The 18,038-nt window shown below is 66.8% G+C and overlaps 1 protein-coding gene across 7 annotated transcripts; it reads left to right on the forward strand.

The window, feature by feature from the left end:
* Positions 1–584: 584 nt before the first annotated feature.
* Positions 585–16,280, forward strand: RGL3 (ral guanine nucleotide dissociation stimulator like 3). 7 transcript variants are annotated; one of them, XM_030546015.1, is made up of 17 exons: positions 585–678; positions 2,634–2,741; positions 3,599–3,810; positions 4,120–4,316; positions 5,870–6,000; positions 6,386–6,601; positions 6,817–6,920; positions 9,543–9,624; positions 10,002–10,094; positions 10,748–10,834; positions 11,066–11,098; positions 11,715–11,836; positions 12,710–12,799; positions 13,925–14,069; positions 14,579–14,740; positions 14,906–15,020; positions 15,526–16,280. In XM_030546015.1, the coding sequence occupies exons 1-17, from the start codon at positions 676–678 to the stop codon at positions 15,828–15,830; spliced, it is 2,205 nt and encodes a 734-aa protein (XP_030401875.1). In that variant the 5' UTR covers positions 585–675; the 3' UTR covers positions 15,831–16,280. The 7 variants fall into 7 exon arrangements, with proteins under 7 accessions (XP_030401875.1, XP_030401877.1, XP_030401874.1 ...); XM_030546017.1 differs by having other exon boundaries at positions 2,634–2,699; XM_030546014.1 differs by lacking the exon at positions 585–678 and having other exon boundaries at positions 2,507–2,741.
* The last annotated feature ends 1,758 nt before the right edge of the window (positions 16,281–18,038 follow it).

Below are 18,038 nucleotides of genomic sequence, written 5' to 3' on the forward strand. Positions count from 1 at the left end.
CCCCATCTCAGCCCTGCCGGTGCCCCTCAATCCCGACCCGCAGCCCCCTGTTGCCCACCCCTGGGACCCCCATCTCAGCCCTGCCGGTGCCCCTCAATCCCGACCCACAGCCCCCTGCTGCCCACCCCTGTGACCCCCACCTCAGCCCTGCCGGTGCCCCTCAATCCCGACCCACAGCCCCCTGCTCCCCTGCCTGGAGTCGGAGGAAGGCGAGACGGGGCAGTGGGGTTTCAGGTGCCCCCGAGTTCTGACCGGGGGAGACCTGCCTGCGTCCTGCCCCAGCCCCTGCTGCACCCAGGAAGAGAACCCAGGAGTCCTGGCTCCCCGCACCCCCCCCCAACTACTAGACTTTGCCCTGCAGCCTGTTCTCCCCCAGCTCTCAGTGCCCCCGGCTGCCCCACTCCTGGGAGCTGAGCCTGCCCCACTGGGTGCCCCACAGACCCCGGGGGTGGCTTGGTCTCAGGCCGGGACTCCATGTGCCAGGCGCGCCCTGCGCTGCTCTCCCCCCCCCTTGGATGGGGGGAGGGGCCCCTTGTGCCCAAGCTGCGCTGCCCCCCCCCACCGCGGCCTGGCCCGGCCCGGCCCCTCCCCCCCGGGGTTGCAGCTGAGAGACCTTCCCGGCGCCGCCGAGTCAAGGGCGGACGCCGCGATCCAGCCCCGGACCCGGAGCGCCCGATGGTAACGCCGCGCCCGGGGCTCGAACCCCCGCCCGGCCCCGGCCAGAGACATCGGCCCTGGGGGGCGGCTCCTCGGCTGGGCTGCGGGCGGGGGGCCCTGGGTGCCTGGGGGGGGAGGAGGGGGCATTGGAAGAGGGCACATGGCTGCCTGGGGGGCGCTGGGTGCCCGGGAGGGGTGGGAAGGGGGCGCTGGGTATCTGGGTCGCTGGGAAGGCAGTGTTGGATCCCTGGGGGTGGGTGGCAAGGGGGCACTGGGTACCCGGGGGGGTAAGGGAGCGCTGGGCACCTGGGGCGCTGGGAAGAGGGTGCTGGTTGCTGGAGGGGAGGGGGCATTGGAAGAGGGGCACGTGGCTGCCTGGGGGGCTCTGGGTGCCCGGTGGTGGGTGGGAAGTGGGCGCTGGGTGCCCGGGAGGGGTGGGAAGGGGGCGCTGAGTGCCCGGGGGGGGGTAAGAGGGCGCTGGGTATCTGGGTTGCTGGGAAGGCGGTGTTGGGTCCCTGGGGGTGGGTGGGAAGGGGGCACTGGGTACCTGGGGGGGTAAGGGAGCGCTGGGCACCTGGGGTGCTGGGAAGAGGGTGCTGGTTGCTGGGGGGGAGGGGGCATTGGAAGAGGGGCACGTGGCTGCCTGGGGGGCGCTGGGTGCCTGGGAGTGGGTGGGAAGGGGGCACTGGGTACCTGGGGGTGGTAAGGGGGCACTGGGAAGGGGGTGCTGGTTGCTGGGGGGAGGGGGTATTGGAAGAGGGGCATGTGGCTGCCTGAGGGCTGCTGGGTGCCAGGGGCGAGGGGGCATTGGAAGAGGGGCACATGGCTGCCTGGGGGTGGGTTGGGAGCGAGCGCTGGGTGCCCGGGAGGAGGAGGGGCACTTTGTGTCCGGGGGGCACCTCCCCTGCTGGGGCCTGGGTTGAGACCCCCCAGCTCACCGTGAAGGAGGGGCACCAAATGGACATGGTGGGGTGAGGGCAGCTCAGGGGGATTGGAGACCTCACCCCCCCTTCCCAGGTGGCTGTGTCCCATGGGGATCAGGGTGCTGGACGCCAGCCCCACATCCCTGAGCTGGAGGGGAGAACCCGACTTGCGGCTACTGGGATGGCAGCCCCCACACCAGCTGGGGTGGGGGCAGGGCGGAGGGAGGTGGGGCCATGGCAGCAGGGCCCGTTGTGGCGCTGTGCAGGTGGGGCTGGGGGAGGCCGACCCTGCTGGACCGGTTGGGCGGCTCCGCTCTGGCTCCGGCTCCTTAAATGGAGGGTTGTTCAGGGTAGCTGGAGCCCCAGAGCGCCCCCCACATGCCACGCCCACTTCTCTTCCCCCTGTGGAGGGGGGTGGGTTGTGCAGTGGGTGCCCCCTGCTCCTCCTCCCTTTAGCAGGGGGCTGGGAGTCCAGGCTCCTGAGTTCTCGTCTCTTCCAAAGCAGCTTCGTGCCTCAGTTTCTCCATCTGTTCTCTAGGGATATGGATTCAGCACCTGCCTGTAGGGGGCGGTGGGGGGCCAGGTGCTGCTGTGCACAGGTGGAGAGCCGGGGGCTGCCTGCAGGGAGGGAGCCAAACTGCACCACCATCCTTCAGCCCCAGAGCTGCCAGCACCCCAGGCTGATGGCTACACCGGGGGTGGGGTGAGGGGTCCCCTTAATCCTCACCCCCCCCAGGGGAAATCTATAGAAGTTCCATTTGCATCCCCCAGGTTTCAGGGCTCCTCTGAGAGGTGGTATCATATGTGGGGGAAACTGAGGCACCAAGGGGTGAAGGGATTCACCTGGAATCGCACATTGTGTCTGTGGCAGAGCCGGGGAGAGAATCTAGGTGTCCTGGTTCCCAGCCTCCCACCCTGCTCTAACCACTAGATCCCACTGTCCTCCCAGAACTGGGGACAGAACCCAGGAGTCCCAATTCCCAGCTCCCCAGCCCCATCTCTGGGTGTTGGGTGCTGGCTGGGCCCATGGCCTGGTCTGTTCTCCCCCTGCAGGAGCCCCTCCAGCAGTGGGGTGAAGAGGTGGAAGACGGGGCCATCTACAGCATCACCCTGCAGCGGGTGAGGGCAGAGCCTGCAGCCAATGGGGGACCCTGCCCGCTGGTACGGGGGGCTCTGCCAGGGGCCTGTCAGCTCGCCTATGCCAAGGGGGGTGGACCCAGTCAGCAGCTGCATGGAGGAGCCTGGTGCTGCAGGGAGTGGGGCGGGGGCCCAGCAGGGGCGCTGTGCTGTGACTTTGGCTCATTTTCTCTCAGAGCTGGAATTCTTCACATCCGGACCTAATCTGCTGCGCAGCGTTGTTATAAACAGCCCCCGTGCTCCGCCCCAGAGGTGGCTGCATCTCAGCACTGGGTATGGGGTTCCTGTATAAACAGCCCCTGCATCTGCCCCAGAGGTGGCTGCGTCTCAGCACTGGCTGAGGGGTTCCTGTATAAACAGCCCCTGTGCTCTGCCCCAGAGGTGGCTGCATCTCAGCGCCGGGTGAGGGGTTCTTGTATAAACAGCCCCCGTGCTCCATCCCAGAGGTGGCTGCATCTCAGCGCCAAGCGAGGGGTCTCTGTATAAACAGCCCCTGGCCCCACCCCAGAGGCGGCTGCAGCTTAGGCCAGTGGACCCTTTTGAGGTCCTGCAGGAGGGGAAGAGGCTGGGGTGATGTAATTATTCCTTCTATTCGCTCTGTCTCAATCTCTCCATACTTATCTATCCCCCACCCCCTCTATCTATCTATCCATCCATCCCCATCCACCTCCTCTATCTATCTATTTATCTATCTATCCCCATCCACCTCCTCTATCTATCTAACCCTACACACCCCCTCTATCTATCTATCTATCCATCCATCCATCCCCATCCACCTCCTCTATCTATCTATCTATCTATCTATCTATCTATCTATCTATCTATCCCCATCCACCTCCTCTATCTATCTATCTATCTCTCACACTCCATCCCCCCCCCAGGCCGGAGTTGGCCCCCCCTGCCCCTTCGTGCAGTACCGCACCTGCAGGCTGCGCCGGCTGCGTGCCGGGACCCTGCCCCAGCTGGTGAGAGGCCTGGTCGTGGCCAGTGCAGAGAGTGACCCTGGCTACCTCCCCAGCTTCCTGGCCACCTACCGCGCCTTCGCCACCCCCGGCCGCGTGCTGGAGCTGCTGCTGCCGCTGGGCCCTGACAGGTGAGCCCCGGGGGGGCTGGGCTCCCCCCTCCCACAACAGGTGAGTCCCAGGGGGGCTCTGGACTCCCCCCACCCCCGACAGGGGAGCCCTAGGGGCTGGTCTCTGGGCAAGCTGCGAGGTGAGAACCCTGCAGTCTGGTTCCTGTGGTGGGGGCCCTCCCCCAGCTAGGCCAGGGGAGGGGGCTGCTGTGGGTTGGGGGGTCTCAGACCAGCTCCTGGGGTTACAGGGATGCCCCCCAGACCCAGAGGGCAGGGGCCTCAGAGCCTGTCTGCCCCCTCTTGCCAGGACTGACCCTCCCACCCCCCCAGGGCTGTGCTGCAGGTGCTGGAGCTCTGGCTGCATGATCACCCCGAGGATTTCCGGGAGCCCCCCCAGCACCCCAGCCTGCGCCAGCTCCATGGCTACCTGCGCCAGGCAGCCCCGGGCTCGGAGGGGTGTGCGCGGGCCGAAGGGCTACTGCAGAGCTTTCAGGAGGAGCCGGGAGATGAACAGGCGGAGCCTGAGAGTAAGAGACTCTGGGCTACATCCCCCGCTGCCGCCTGTCCCCTGGCTACATCCCCCACTGCCGCCTGTCCCCTGGCTACAACCCCCACCGCCGCCTGTCCCCTGCCTCCGCCTGTCCCCTGGCTACAACCCCCACCGCCGCCTATCCCCTGCCTCCGCCTGTCCCCTGGCCACAACCCCCACTGCCGCCTGTCCCCTGCCTACAACCCCCACCTCCGCCTGTCCCCTGGCTACAACCACCGCCTCCGCCTGTCCCCTGCCTCCACCTGTCCTCTGGCTACAACCCCCACCACCGCCTGTCCCCTGCCTCCGCCTGTCCGCTGGCTACAACCCCCACCTCCGCCTGTCCCCTGCCTCGCCTGTCCGCTGGCTACAACCCCCACCTCCACCTGTCCCCTGCCTCGCCTGTCTGCTGGCTACAACCCCCACCTCCGCCTGTCCCCTGCCTCGCCTGTCCGCTGGCTACAACCCCCACCTCTGCCTGTCCCCTGCCTCTGCCTGTCCCCGGCTACAACCCCCACCGCCGCCTGTCCCCTGCCTCTGCCTGTCCCCTGGCTACAACCCCCACCGCCGCCTGTCCCCTGCCTCCGCCTGTCCCCTGGCTACAACCCCCACCGCCGCCTATCCCCTGCCTCCGCCTGTCCCCTGGCCACAACCCCCACTGCCGCCTGTCCCCTGCCTACAACCCCCACCTCCGCCTGTCCCCTGGCTACAACCACCGCCTCCGCCTGTCCCCTGCCTCCACCTGTCCTCTGGCTACAACCCCCACCACCGCCTGTCCCCTGCCTCCGCCTGTCCGCTGGCTACAACCCCCACCTCCGCCTGTCCCCTGCCTCGCCTGTCCGCTGGCTACAACCCCCACCTCCACCTGTCCCCTGCCTCGCCTGTCTGCTGGCTACAACCCCCACCTCCGCCTGTCCCCTGCCTCGCCTGTCCGCTGGCTACAACCCCCACCTCTGCCTGTCCCCTGCCTCTGCCTGTCCCCGGCTACAACCACCGCCTCCGCCTGTCCGCTGGCCACAACCCCACCTCCGCCTGTCCCCTGCCTCGCCTGTCTGCTGGCTACAACCCCCACCTCCGCCTGTCCCCTGCCTCGCCTGTCCGCTGGCTACAACCCCCACCTCTGCCTGTCCCCTGCCTCTGCCTGTCCCCGGCTACAACCACCACCTCTGCCTGTCCCCTGGCCTCAACCCCAACTCCCTCTGTCCCCTGCTTCCGCCTAACCCCAACTCCCTCTGTCTCCTGCCTCCGCCTGTCCCCTGGCTACAACTTCCATCTCTGCCTGTCCCCTGGCTACAATCCCCGCCTCCGCCTGTCCCTCCCACCCCCCAGCTACAACTCCCACCTCCACCTGTCCCCTGGCTACAACCCCCCAGCATCTGTCCCCCTCCTGGCTCTTCCACCACCACCTGGCCCCTGACTACAGCCCCTCGTCTGCCTGTCCATCTTATCCCCTCCTCCGCCCATCCCTTGGCTGGAACCCCTCAGCGCCTCTCCCCTCGCAGGCCCCTGTGTAGCTGGCGGGTCTGATGCCCTGCGCTGTCTCCCTTGCAGGCTGTGAATCCCCTGGGGATGGTCTGCTGGTGTTGGGGGGCGAGGGGGGGCCAGAGGGCTGCGGGGAGTCCCCCGATCTCCTGTCGTTCAGTGTGGAGGAAGTGGCCGAGCAGCTGACGCTAATGGACATAGTAAGTGGGGGGCTGGGGGAGCAGAGCCAGATCACCCAAGAGAGCACAGATCAGTGGTTAGGGCAGGGGGCCCGAGGGGCAGAACTTCTGGGTTCTTTACCCAGCTCTGGGAGGGGAGTGGTGTCTAGTGGTTAGAGCAGGGAGGGGCTGGGAGCCAGGACTCCTGGGTTCTCTCCCCAGCTCTGGGAGGGGAGTGGTATCTAGTGGTTAGAGCAGGGAGGGGCCGGGAGCCAAGACTCCTTGGTTCTTTCCCCAGCTCTGGGTGGGGAGTGGTGTCTAGTGGCTAGAGCGAGAGGGTTGGGAACTAGGACGCCTGGGTTCTGTTCCTTTGCTGTGCCTGGGCACAGAGCATGGGCCCTCCCCTGCTCCCTTTCCCCCCCACCAGGAGCTGTTCATGCAGGTGCGGCCCTTCCACTGCCTGGGCTGCATCTGGTCGCAGCGGGACCGCAAGGTGGGCGAGGGGGCAGCGCCCAGCGTCCGCGCCACCGTGGCCCAGTTCAACGCCATCACCAGCTGCGTCGTCGCCTCGGTGCTGGGTGATGTGCAGCTCCGTGCGCCGCAGAGAGCCCGGCTGCTGGAGAAGTGGGTCGCAATCGCCCAGGTGGAGGAAGGGGACAGCTGAGGGGGTGGGATGGGGGTAGGGCCAAGGGGGCCGAGTGGGTTTTGGGGGAAGGTGAGGGGCACTTATGGGAGGTTGAGGGGGATCCAGGCCAGCAGGGTTGGGGGATGGAGTCCAGTAATAACTGGATTTGTGGAGGGTTGCGGGGTAGATCTGGGGTTGGGCAGCTGGACCCCACTGACTCCCCTCCCCCCCAGCACTGCTGCGTTCTGCGTAACTTCTCCTCCCTGCGAGCCGTGATCTCCGCCCTGCAGTCCAGCCCCGTGCACAGGCTCAAGAGGACCTGGGCTGCCGTCAGCCGGTGAGAGCTGGGGGGCTGAATGGAGGGGGCGGGGGGCTGTCTGACGGTGGAGAGCGGCAGCTCTCACACCCTGCCCCATTCTGGCTTGGCAGGCAGAGCTTGGGCGTGAGTTTGGCTCCATGCAATCTGACCAGCGCCCCCCGAAGGCATGACTGGGGTGGCCAGAGCTAATCCAGGAAGTCCCGCCTTCCAGAGGGTGGGACTGGCCCCCAAGAGCCAATGCTCTTGGGTTGGGGCTCATGGTGGGGAGTGGGGTCCTGGAGGGGTGCTACAAGTGTGGTCAGGACATGCTGGGGAGGCTGCCAGAATGGGGTTCAGTGGGTGGAGGTGGGTGGGACAGGAATGGGGGGGGTGAGAGGATCAGGGTGCCAGGGTGGGGATAGTGTCAGGAGGGTGCAGTAACCAGGGTTAGGTGGGTGCCGGGATTGGGGGCTGAGGATTGGAGGTGCTGGGGGTGGGGATTGGGGGTTGAAGTTTGGGGGAGCTGGGGGTGGGGATATAGGGGGTTATCAGGGTTCCCTCCCCACTCTGAGGTACAGATGTGGGGACCCGCATGAAAGACCTCCTATGCTTATTTCTGCCAGCTTAGGTTAAAAACTCCCCAAGGCACAAATCCTTCCCTTGTCCTTGGCTTAGGTAACCGCTACCGCCCCCGTGATTCAAACAAAGAATCAGCGAAAGGATGACTTGGTGTCCGATTTCCCCAAAATATCCCCCCAAGTCCCTTCACCTCCTTTCCTGGAGAGGCCGGAGAATAAACAAGATGAGCCCAGACCAGCCCTGGGTTTTTCGGACACTAAAAATCCCAATCAGCTTATTAAAAAAACAGAACTTTATTAGAAAGAAAAAGGGTGAATTGGGCATCTCCGGCCGACTAGCTGGAAGGGAACCTCCCAGGCAACCAACAGAGGGTTTCCCTCTGGGCAAAACTTTAAAGTTACAGAAGGAGAACACGGGGCTAAACCTCCCGCTCAGCACAGAGAAAATCACAAGCCAAAGCGAAGGAGAATCTAAGGCGTTTCCTTGCTAAGTAGCTGCTAATTGGAGAGGAGCCGGATTTCTCTTGCTCTGTCTCCAGCGAGTACCCAGAACAGACAAAACAACCCCCCCACCCCCTTTTGGTGCTTTGGGTCAGGTGTCAGCCAGGTTACCTGAGCTTCTTAACCCTTTACAGGTAAAAGGCTGTTGTGCCTCTGGCCAGGAGGGATTGTATAGGACAGTACAGAGGAGGGCTGTTACCTTCCCTTTATGTTTATGACAGGGGCTGAGGATTGGGGGTGCCGGGGAGGGTGGAGGCAGGGATTGGGGGCTGAGGGTTGGCGGTGTGGGGGCAGATGGGGATGGGTATTGGGGGTACCAGGCTGGGTGGGGGCGGGGATCGGGGGAGTGTGGGCCAATGGGGATTGGGGGTGCCAGGGCAGGTGGGGATGGGGATTGGGGGTACCGGGCTGGGTGGGGATCGGGGGTGTGTGGGCCAATGGGGATTGGGGGTGCTGGGGCAGGTGGGGATGGGGATTGGGGGCTGAGGGTTGGGGGTGCGGGGGCAGATGGGGATGGGGATTGGGGGTACCGGGCTGGGTGAGGGTGGGGATCGGGGACGTGGGGGCCAATGGGGATTGGAGGTGCCGGGGCAGGTGGGGACGGGGATTGGGGGTGCTGGGGCGAGTGGGTTCAGGGGCTGAGGGTTGGGGGTGCAGGGGCAGATGGGGATGGGGATTGGGGTTACCAGGCTGGGTGGGGGTGGGGATCGGGGCGGTGTGTGGGCCAATGGGGATTGGGGGTGCCGGGGCAGATGGGGATGGAGATTGGGAGCTGAGGGTTGGGTTGTGGGGGGCAGATGGGGATGGGGATTGAGGGTACCAGGCTGGGTGGGGGCAGGGATCGGGGATGTGGGGGCCGATGGGGATTGGGGGTGCCGGGGCAGGTGAGGACGGGGATTGGGGGTGCCGGGGCAGGTGGGAATGGGGATCGGGGGCTGAGGATTGGAGGTGCCGGGAGATTGGGGGTTGAGGTTTTGGGCTATGGGGGCTGACAGGGATCGGGAGTCCTGGGGCAGGTGGGAGGGGGATCAGGGGCTGAGGATTGGGGGTGCCAGGGCAGGCAGGGATGGGGATCGAGGGTGCTGGAGTGGGTTGGGGTGGGGATCGGGAGTGCAGGGGCCAATGGAGATGGGGATTGGGGGTGCTGGGATGGGGATTGGGGTGCCGGGATGGGTGGGAATTGGGGGTGTGGGGGCCGACGGGGATGGGGATTGGGGGTGTCAGTGTGGGTGGGGATTGGGGATGCCGGGATGTGGATTGGGGGTACCGGGATGGGTGGGGATTGCAGGTGTGGGACCAATGGGGATGGAGATTGGGGGTTCCAGGATGGGGATTGGGGGTGTGGAGGCCAATGGGGATTGGGGGTGCCGGGATGGGTGGGGATTGCAGGTGTGGGACCGATGGGGATTGGGGGTACCAGGATGGGGATTGGGGGTGTGAGGGCCAATGGGAATTGGGGGTGCCGGGATGGGTGGGAATTGGGGGTGTGGGGGCCAACGGGGATGGGGATTGGGGGTGTCGGGATGGGGATTGGGGGTGCATGCATGGACAGAGCTCTGTCTCGGTCCCGTCCTGCCCCCAGGGACACCATGGGCGTCTTCTGGAAGCTCTCGCAGATCTTCGACGACAAGAACCACCTGAGCTGCCGGGAAATCCTGCTGCAGGTACCTGGCGCTGGGGCCATGCTATGGGGTGCTGTGCCGCAGGGAGTGGGGGGTTCAGCAGTGGGTGCTGTGCTGCGGGGGATCAGTGAAAGGTGGGGGGCTTGCTGGGGGGGCAGGGGGCTCAGCAGGGGGCAGGGGGGTCTTGGTGAGCAGGGGGCTTGCTGGGGGTGCCATGCTGTGGGGGCAGGGTGGGGGGTTCACCAGGGGTGTAGGGCAGGGGGCGCCGGGGGATGTCGTGCCGCAGAGGGCAGGGGAGAGGGTGGGGGGCGCCGGGGGGGGCACGGTGCCCCCGGCAGTGGGATTTTGCTCCGTGTACCACAGGCTCCCATCAATGATTTCTTTGCGCTGGGCCCTGCCGATCCCGTCCCTCTGCACAGGGAGATGCTGCCCAGGGCGTCCCCGAGGGAACCCCCAGCCCCCGCGTCGCCCGCAAAGCGACTCAGAAACTGAATCCCCCGGAGAAGCCAGCGGTGAGCGATGGGACCCGGCCAGGGTCTAGGGCCTTGGAGTGCTGCGAGTCGGGAGTGAGGGGCACCTGCTGGGCTGTGGGGGGCAGGGCTGGGCTAGCAGGGGCTGCGAGTCGGGAGTGAGGGGCACCTGCTGGGCTGTGGGGGGCAGGGCTGGGCTAGCAGGGGCTGCGAGTCGGGAGTGAGGGGCACCTGCTGGGCTTTGGGGGGCAGGGCTGGGCTAGCAGGGGCTGTGGGTTGGGACTGAGGGGCACCTGCTGGGCTGCGGGTGGGGACTGGGGGCCACTGGCAGAGCTCAGGGAGGTGGGTGGGGAGGGATAACGGGGGCTGAGTCGGGAGTGAGGGGCACTGGCAGAGCTTGGGGTGGGGGATTTGGGGAGGGATAACGGGGCTGCAAGTCAGGAGTGAGGGGCACTGGCAGAGCTTGGGGTGGGGGGGTTGGGGAGGGATAACGGGGGGCTGCGAGTCGGGAGTGAGGGGCACTGGCAGAGCTTGGGGTGGGGGGTTTGGGGAGGGATAACGGGGCTGCAAGTCAGGAGTGAGGGGCACTGGCAGAGCTCGGGGTGCTGGGGTGGAGAGAGATAACGAGAGGCTGCGAGTCGGGAGTTAGGGGCACTGGCAGAGCCATGTGGGTGACCCGGACCCTCCACATCCAGGCGCCCCCCCCAGGCACTGTCCCGTACCTTGGCACCTTCTTGACGGATCTGGTGATGCTGGACACGGCGCTGCCGGATTTCCTGGAGGTGAGTCGAGGAGGCTGGGCGTCCCCAGGCTCGCACCCTCACTGTGCCCCCCCACAGTGCCCGCCTCGGGGGCCCATTAAGGCTGAGCTGCCTCTTCCCCCAAGACCCCCAGAGGCTTTTGTGCTCATCCTGCCCCCAGGGGCCAGGAAACCTCCCCCAGTGCCAGCCTCTTCCTGGGGTAACCACTGGGGGGCCCAACCCCCTCATGTTCTCTCTCTGATTCCCCCCCAGGGTGGGCTCATCAACTTTGAAAAGAGGCGGAAGGTGAGTGGGGGGGAGGGGGGCTGGCCGGGACCCTGGGAGAGCAGAGGGGGAGTGGGTTCGGGGGGTGGGGGGGATGGGAGGCTGTGGGGAGCGGGAGGCGGATGGGGGAGCGGGAGGCGGATGGGGGAGATGGGAGCTGTGGGGCGGGAGGCGGATGGGGGAGCGGGAGGCAGATGGGGGAGACGGGAGCTGGGAGAGCGGGAGGCGGATGGGGGAGACGGGAGCTGGGGGAGTGGGAGGCGGATGGGGGAGTGGGAGGCGGATGGGGGAGATGGGAGCTGTGGGGCGGGAGGCGGATGGGGGAGCGGGAGGCAGATGGGGGAGACGGGAGCTGGGGGAGCGGGAGGCGGATGGGGAGACGGGAGCTGGGGGAGCGGGGAGGAAGGGAGCTGTGAGGCGGGAGGCAGATGGGGGAGATGGGAGCTGTGGGGCGGGAGGCGGATGGGGGAGACGGGAGCTGGGGGAGCGGGGAGGAAGGGAGCTGTGGGGCGGGAGGCAGATGGGGGAGACGGGAGCTGGGGGGACAGGAGGCGGATGGGGGAGACGGGAGCTGGGGGAGCGGGAGGCGGATGGGGGAGACGGGAGCAGGGGCCCTGAACCCCGTCTCTGGGCCCAGGAGGCGGAGATCCTGCTGCGGATCCAGCAGCTGCAGACGTCGTGCCGGGGCTACGCCCTGCACCCCAACCCCCCCGTGCTGGCCGCCTTCCAGCGCCACGGCCGGCTCTCCGAGGAGCAGAGGTACCGCGGGGGTGGGGAGGGGGTCTCGGGGGTCACAGTGGTGGGGCAGGTGGGAGGTGGTCAGTGAGCAGAGAGTGCAGTGGGGGGCATAGGAGGGGCCGGAGGGGGGCCGGTAGTGAGGGGGGGCAGGAGAGAGGCCAGGGGGCAGTGAGAGGGGCAGTAAGGAAGTGGGGGAGGGGGCAGGAGAGAGGCCGGGGGCAGTAGGGAGGTGGGGGAGGGGGCAGTGAGGAGGGGCAGGAGAGAGGCCGTGGGGCAGTAAGGAGGTGGGGGAGGGGGCAGTGAGGAGGGGCAAGGGAGAGCCCGGAGGCAGTAGGAAGGTGGGGGAGGGGGCAGTGAGGAGGGGCAGGGAGAGGCCGGGGGCAGTAGGGAGGTGGGGGAGGGGGCAGTGATGGGGGGCAGGGGAGAGGCTGGGGGCAGTAGGGAGGTGGGAGAGGGGGCAGGAGAGAGGCCGTGGGGCAATAGGGAGGTGGGGGAGGGAGCAGTGAGGAGGGGCAGGAGAGAGGCTGGGGGCAGTGAGGGGGGCAGTAGGGAGGTGGGGGAGGGGGGAATAAGGGGAGGCAGGAGAGAGGGCGGGGGCAGTAGGGAGGTGGGGGAGGGGGCAGGAGAGGCCGTGGGGCAGTAGGGAGGTGGGGGAAGGGGCAGTGAGGGGGGCAGAAGAGAGGCTGGGGGGCAGTAGGGAGGCGGGGAAGAGGACAATGAGGGGGCAGGAGAGAGGCCAGGGGTCCATGAGGGGGGGCAGTAGGGAGCCTGGGGAGGGGGCAGTGGGGCATCACATGGTGAGCTGCCTGGAGCGTCCCCCTCCATGATGGAAGGAGCGAATTAGCTGCGGGGGGGGGGGCAGGACAGACACTCGCTAACCCCCCCTCCCCCCAGCTACCGGGTCTCGCAGCTCATTGAGCCCCCAGCCGACTCCTGCCCCAACTCACCCCGTGTCAAACGCAGCCTCAGCAAACGCTTCAGCTCGTAAGTCGCCCCCAGCCCCCCAGCTCAGGAGTTACCCCAGCCCCCCCAGCTTGTAAGTCGCCCCTTGCCCCCCCAGCTTGGGAGTTGCCCCCCCAGCTCATAAGTCACCCCCAGCCCCGCCAGCTCGGGGGTTACCCCGGCCCCCTCAGTCCCCCATCAGCGCCGGGCGTCTCCGGAGCTGACCTGGGCTCTCCAAAAGGCCCGATGGGACGCGGCTTCCGTCTGCCTGTGAGCAGCCCCCCAGCCTGAGTGACGGTAGCTCCGGGAGCCCTGCCTGGGGGGCGTGGGGATGGCCCTGGCTGTTCCCTGCCTGCCTCAGTTTCCCATGGGGGTTCCTGTCGGCTTCCTGCGTCCCCTGCTCAGAGGGGTTGATCCTGCTCAGCTCCTGGGGGAGCCATGGGGCAGCCCTAGGCCAGGCCTCACTCCCCTCTCCTCTGGGGGTCATTCCCTTGGCACTAGTGGCTGGTCAGGCAGAATCAGTGGGGAAACTGAGGCACACCTAGGCCACGTCTACACTACAGCATAAAATCGAAATTATTAAAACCGGTTTTATAAAACTGGTTTTATAAAATTGATTTTACGCGTCCACACTAGGACACATTAATTCGGTGGTGTGCATCCATGGTCCTAGGCTACCATCGATTTCCGGAGCGGTGCACTCTGGGTAGCTCAGTAAAAGAATGAGACCAATAACTTCGATTTCCGTCCACACTAACCCTAAATCGATATAGTAATATCAATTTTAGGGTTACTCCTCTTGTTGGGGAGGAGTACAGAAATGGATTTTAAGAGCCCTTAAAATCGATTTAAAGTGCCTTGTAGTGTGGACGGGTACAGCGTTAAATCGATTTAACACTGTTTAAATCGATTTAACGCTGTAGTGTGGACCAGGCCTCAGTGGTCATAAAACTATTACCAGGTTTCCCACATTCATGTGGGGGTGGGGGAGGGGCAGGGGGTCCATGGGTAAAGGGGGGAGGCGGTGGGCGTTGGGGGGCATCTCGCTCTGGGAAGGTGGAATTGGCATCTGGAGAGGGATGGAGATGTCTGGGGGGCAGGTTCTCCTTTCGGGCCCCCCCAGCCCTTCCCCCCCTTTCTTGCCCATTCACCCCCATCTCCCCTCAGGCTCCTGCTGGGGGCCGAGGCCCTGCCCCCCCGTCTGCCCTCTGCGAAGGGCAGCATCTCGCCCTCGGGCACCAGCAGCAGTTGCGAAGCTGATGAGGGGCCCAGTGCCCCCTGCTCCCTGGAGATGGGGGGGCCCCTTGGCAAGGTACCGCGGGATGCCAGGGGGCTGCCGGGGTAGCTGGGATGGGCTGAGCTGTGCCAGAGCAAAGGCCAGTGTTCGCTGGGCTCCAGTGGTTAGAACAGGGAGGGGGAACCCCGGACTCCTGGGTTCTATCCCCACTCTGGGAGGGGAGTGGGGTGCAGTGGTTAGAGCTGGCGGGGAAGGCGGGGCTGGTAGCCCAGACTCCTGGGTTCACTCCCTGCTCTGGGGAGGGGGGAGTGGGGTGCGGTGGTTAGAGCTGGCGGGGAAGGCGGGGCTGGGAGCCCGGACTCCTGGGTTCACTCCCTGCTCTGGGGAGGGGGGAGTGGGGTGCGGTGGTTAGAGCTGGCGGGAAAGGTGGAGCTGGGAGCTCGGACTCCTGGGTTCACTCCCTGCTTTGGGAGGGGAGTGGGGTGCGGTGGTTAGAGCTGGCGGGGAGGGCGGGGCTGGGAGCCCGGACTCCTGGGTTCTCTCCCTGCTTGCTCACCAGCCCTCATTCCCCGCCCCCCACCCAGAGCCTGCTGGAGCTGCCGGTGAGCACCTGCCCCCCCGAGGAGCCGCCCTCCCCCCTTGCCCGCCGCCCCTGCTCGCCCCTGTACAACCAGCAGGGGGCGGACTCGTGCATCGTGCGGGTCAGCATGGACAACGCCCACGGCAACCTCTACAAGAGCATCCTGGTGAGAGGGGCCGGGGGGGTCCTGCCTCTGGGTGGGGGGCAGGGCCGGGGCCTGGCCCCCCCATCCCCATTGCTGCCCTGTACCCTCTGCATGCTCCCCCGCCCCCACCCCTGCATGTGCTGCCCCCTCCCCCACCCTGATGCTGTGCCCCCCCCGTTCCCCCAGTTGACCAGCCAGGACAAGACCCCAGCCGTGGTGCTGCGCGCCCTCCAGAAACACGGCCTGGACGGGACCCCGCCCGGAGCCTTCCAGCTCCTGCAGCTGCTGGGGGGCGGCAGAGGTGAGGGGGGCCCGGCTGGGACGGGATGGGGAGGGGAGGTGTCACAGGTGCGGGGAGAGCATGCTGGGTGGGGGGGTGAGGGCATGGGGGAGGGGAGGTGTTGGGGGCAGGGCAGGGGTGTTGCTGGAGAAGAGGTTGGGGGGGATGAGGGCATGTGGGGGAGGGGAGGTGTCACAGGTGGGGGGAAGGTTGGGGGGATGGGGAGGGGAGGTATCACAGGTGGGGGGAAGGTTGGGGTGAGGGCATAGGGGGGAGGGGACGTGTCACAGGTGGGGGGAAGGTGGAGGCGTTGGGGGCAGGGGAGCTGTTGGGAGGGGCAGGGGGTGTTCCTGGAGCAGAGGACCAGGTGGGGGGAGCACACTGCGGGGGTATCAGGGGGAAGGTTGGGGGGATGAGGGCATGGGGGGAGGGGAGGTGTTGGGGGAGGGGCAGGGGCAGACAAGGACCATCTGGGAGGTCTTCAGTACCATTGTGCCCCCCTCACACTCTCCTCCAACCCCCCCAGAGCTGCTGATCCCTGACGGGGCCAACGCCTTCTATGCCATGAATCCAGCTGCCAACTTCGACTTTGTCCTGCGCCGGAAGGGCCCCCCCAGCCCCCGCCTGCCCCGACCCACCCCTGCCCACAAAGCCCCCACTCCCCTACCCCCCAGCCCAGCCCTAACCATGGAGCCCTCACTCCCCTCCCTCCCAGGGCCCTTTTTGCCGCCAGCACCCCACAGCCCGGGCACCCCCCCATGGTCCCCCCTCTCCTCCCTCCCAGCCCCTAGCACCTCCCCCTGGCAGCCTCCCCCAGCCCTTCCCCCCTGATCTACACCCCAGATCCCCCTGCTTCATTCCCCAGCCCCCGCTCCCCCGCTGCATGTCTAGCTCCTCCCTGCACACCCTGTTGGCCCCTCCCCAAGTCGCCCTGGGGATCTACACCCCCCCTGCCATCGGCAAAACAAGCCTCAGCTGGGCTCCCCCAATTCCCATCCCCCCAGCCTGCCCCCTGTCCCACCCTGCAGCCAGGAGTGCCGAGCGTGCCATGGGGCACCGGAGACGCCAGGATCGGCTGTGCTGGGGGCTGCCCTGCTCCCGGGAAGAGGGGTTTGGGGGGCAGGCGATCATGGAGGCCTGGATGGGGCCAACACTCCTGGGAGAGGTCCCCGCTGAGGAGTGGGGTCTGTGCTTGGGGTTCCCCCCTCGCTGCTCCCCAGCAATCAGCCGAGGGGTGGGGCTCTGAATCCTGGGTTTTCCAATAAACCCCCCTGAGCAGAGCAAACCATGGTCTGATGGTTTGTTCTGCCCCTCCCGGGGGGCATCTGGGGCAGGCCCGTTTTTGTAGGGGGTGCAAATGGGGGGCTAGTGATGTTGCAGCTGGTTGAGCCCCCCTCCAGTGGCCACTAGGTGGCAGCAGCTGGCCCTGGCCCTTGGGGGGGCCCCAGCTGGGGAACTGGTGGGGCTCTTGGCTGATGCCTGTTGGGGGTGCTGCTGTGTTTTCAGCCCCACCCCCTGGTTGCCGTGACAATGCTGGGGAGATGAGCTCTCTGGGGGGAGAGGGGGCTGCCAGGAGCCCCCAGATGGGGGCAGGGAGGGGGTGTTGGGGTCTCATTCCCCTCTGCAGCTTTGTGTGTTGGTGGGGGGGGTCCCCACTGCAGGATCAGGCCCTTTGCAACCCCAGGCTCGAAGTGTCTTCATCCCCAGCCCAGGACTGGGCCCTTGGCGGATGTGCCCCCCCCCCGCTTCAGAATCAGGCCCTCAGTCACCCCCACCAGCAAACCGGGGCCTGGAGCTGCAGCAGGACTGGATCTTGGGGGGTCGGCTCCTGGGGTCCCACGTCCCCCTCGCTACGGCTGACGCTGGGGTCTGCTTGCCCAGGACCACGAGGGCAGCGAGACGCTCACCCACAGGCCACTGTGGGGGGGGGAGGAGCGCGGGCTTAGGAGGGGGCGACGGACCCCGTCTGGGAGTCTGAGCCCCACAGAGATCCCCAGGATCTGGCAGCTGCCCCCTGCTTCCTGCCCAGCACAGCCCTGCCCCAGGTCTGGCAGCAGCGGGCGCTGGATAGATAGAGGGGGGATGGGGCAGGTGTGGGGTGGGAAGGGATGGATAGAGGAGGGCATCGGACTGGGTGGGGGGTGGGGAGGGGTGGATAGAGAGGGAATGGGGGTGGGTGGGGGACATGGGGCAGGTGGGGGTGGGAGGGGATGGACAGAGGGGGCTTGGGGCAGGTGGGTGCCTGTAGGGAGGGACAGATGGGGGCTAGGTGGGGGTTGGGAAGGGATGGAAGGGGGAATCGGGGCAGGTAGAGGGTGGGTAGGGATGGATTGGGGGCATGGGGCTGGGTGAGGGGTGGTTAGGGATGGATGGGGGCAGGTGGGGGTGGGAAGGGATGGTTGGGGGGGAATGGGGGTGGGTGGGGGACATGGGGCAGGTGGGGGTGGGAAGGGATGGATGGGGGGCATGGGGTGGGTGGGGGTGGGAAGGGATGGACGGGGGGGCTTGGGGCAGGCAGGTGCCCGTAGGGAGGGACCGTAGATCACGCGGAGGGCAGACGGGTTCTGCAGCTGGCTGGCACAGGGCCATGCCCTGGGTTTCTTTGGGCCGCGGTGCCTCCCTGGCACCAGGCCAGGCTCCCTGCTCCTCGCTGGGGGGCGCCCGGCTGCGTGGGGCCGGGTCCATCGGCTGCGAATCGTGGCTGGACGCGGGTGCTACCGGCTGCATGATCTCCAGTTTATTCAATGCCCACTGGGGATGGGGGACCCGTCCCCCCAGGATCCGCTCCCAGCCCAGAAGGTGGGGCTGAGGGTTTGCGCCTGCCCCCCTTTGCCCCATGTGACTCCGGATCTGGGCCTGTGGACCAGCTGCCCCGTCTCTCTCAGTGGCTCCCTGCAGCGAAGGCCGGGCAGCCAGCCCCCTGCGTGCCCTCTGGGCACCCACCAGACCCAGTTCATTAGTCCCCTGCTCGCAGCCTCGGCGGGGCCCCCGGGTGGCCCTGAGGGGTCGTGTGGGGCAGCCTGGCCAAGCCAGAGCGTG

This window comes from Gopherus evgoodei, unplaced genomic scaffold (assembly GCF_007399415.2).
Source record: "Gopherus evgoodei ecotype Sinaloan lineage unplaced genomic scaffold, rGopEvg1_v1.p scaffold_40_arrow_ctg1, whole genome shotgun sequence".
Classification (NCBI taxonomy): Eukaryota; Metazoa; Chordata; order Testudines; family Testudinidae; genus Gopherus; species Gopherus evgoodei.

Coding starts and splice junctions, on each gene's coding strand:
- RGL3 (XM_030546014.1), top strand. CDS start 2,607: ATGGCCTGGTCTGTTCTCCCCCTGCAGGAGCCCCTCCAGCAGTGGGGT. Junction 6,001..6,385: donor AGCTGACGCTAATGGACATA/GTAAGTGGGGGG, acceptor CCCCCCCACCAG/GAGCTGTTCATGCAGGTGCG. Junction 14,741..14,905: donor ACCTCTACAAGAGCATCCTG/GTGAGAGGGGCC, acceptor CCGTTCCCCCAG/TTGACCAGCCAGGACAAGAC.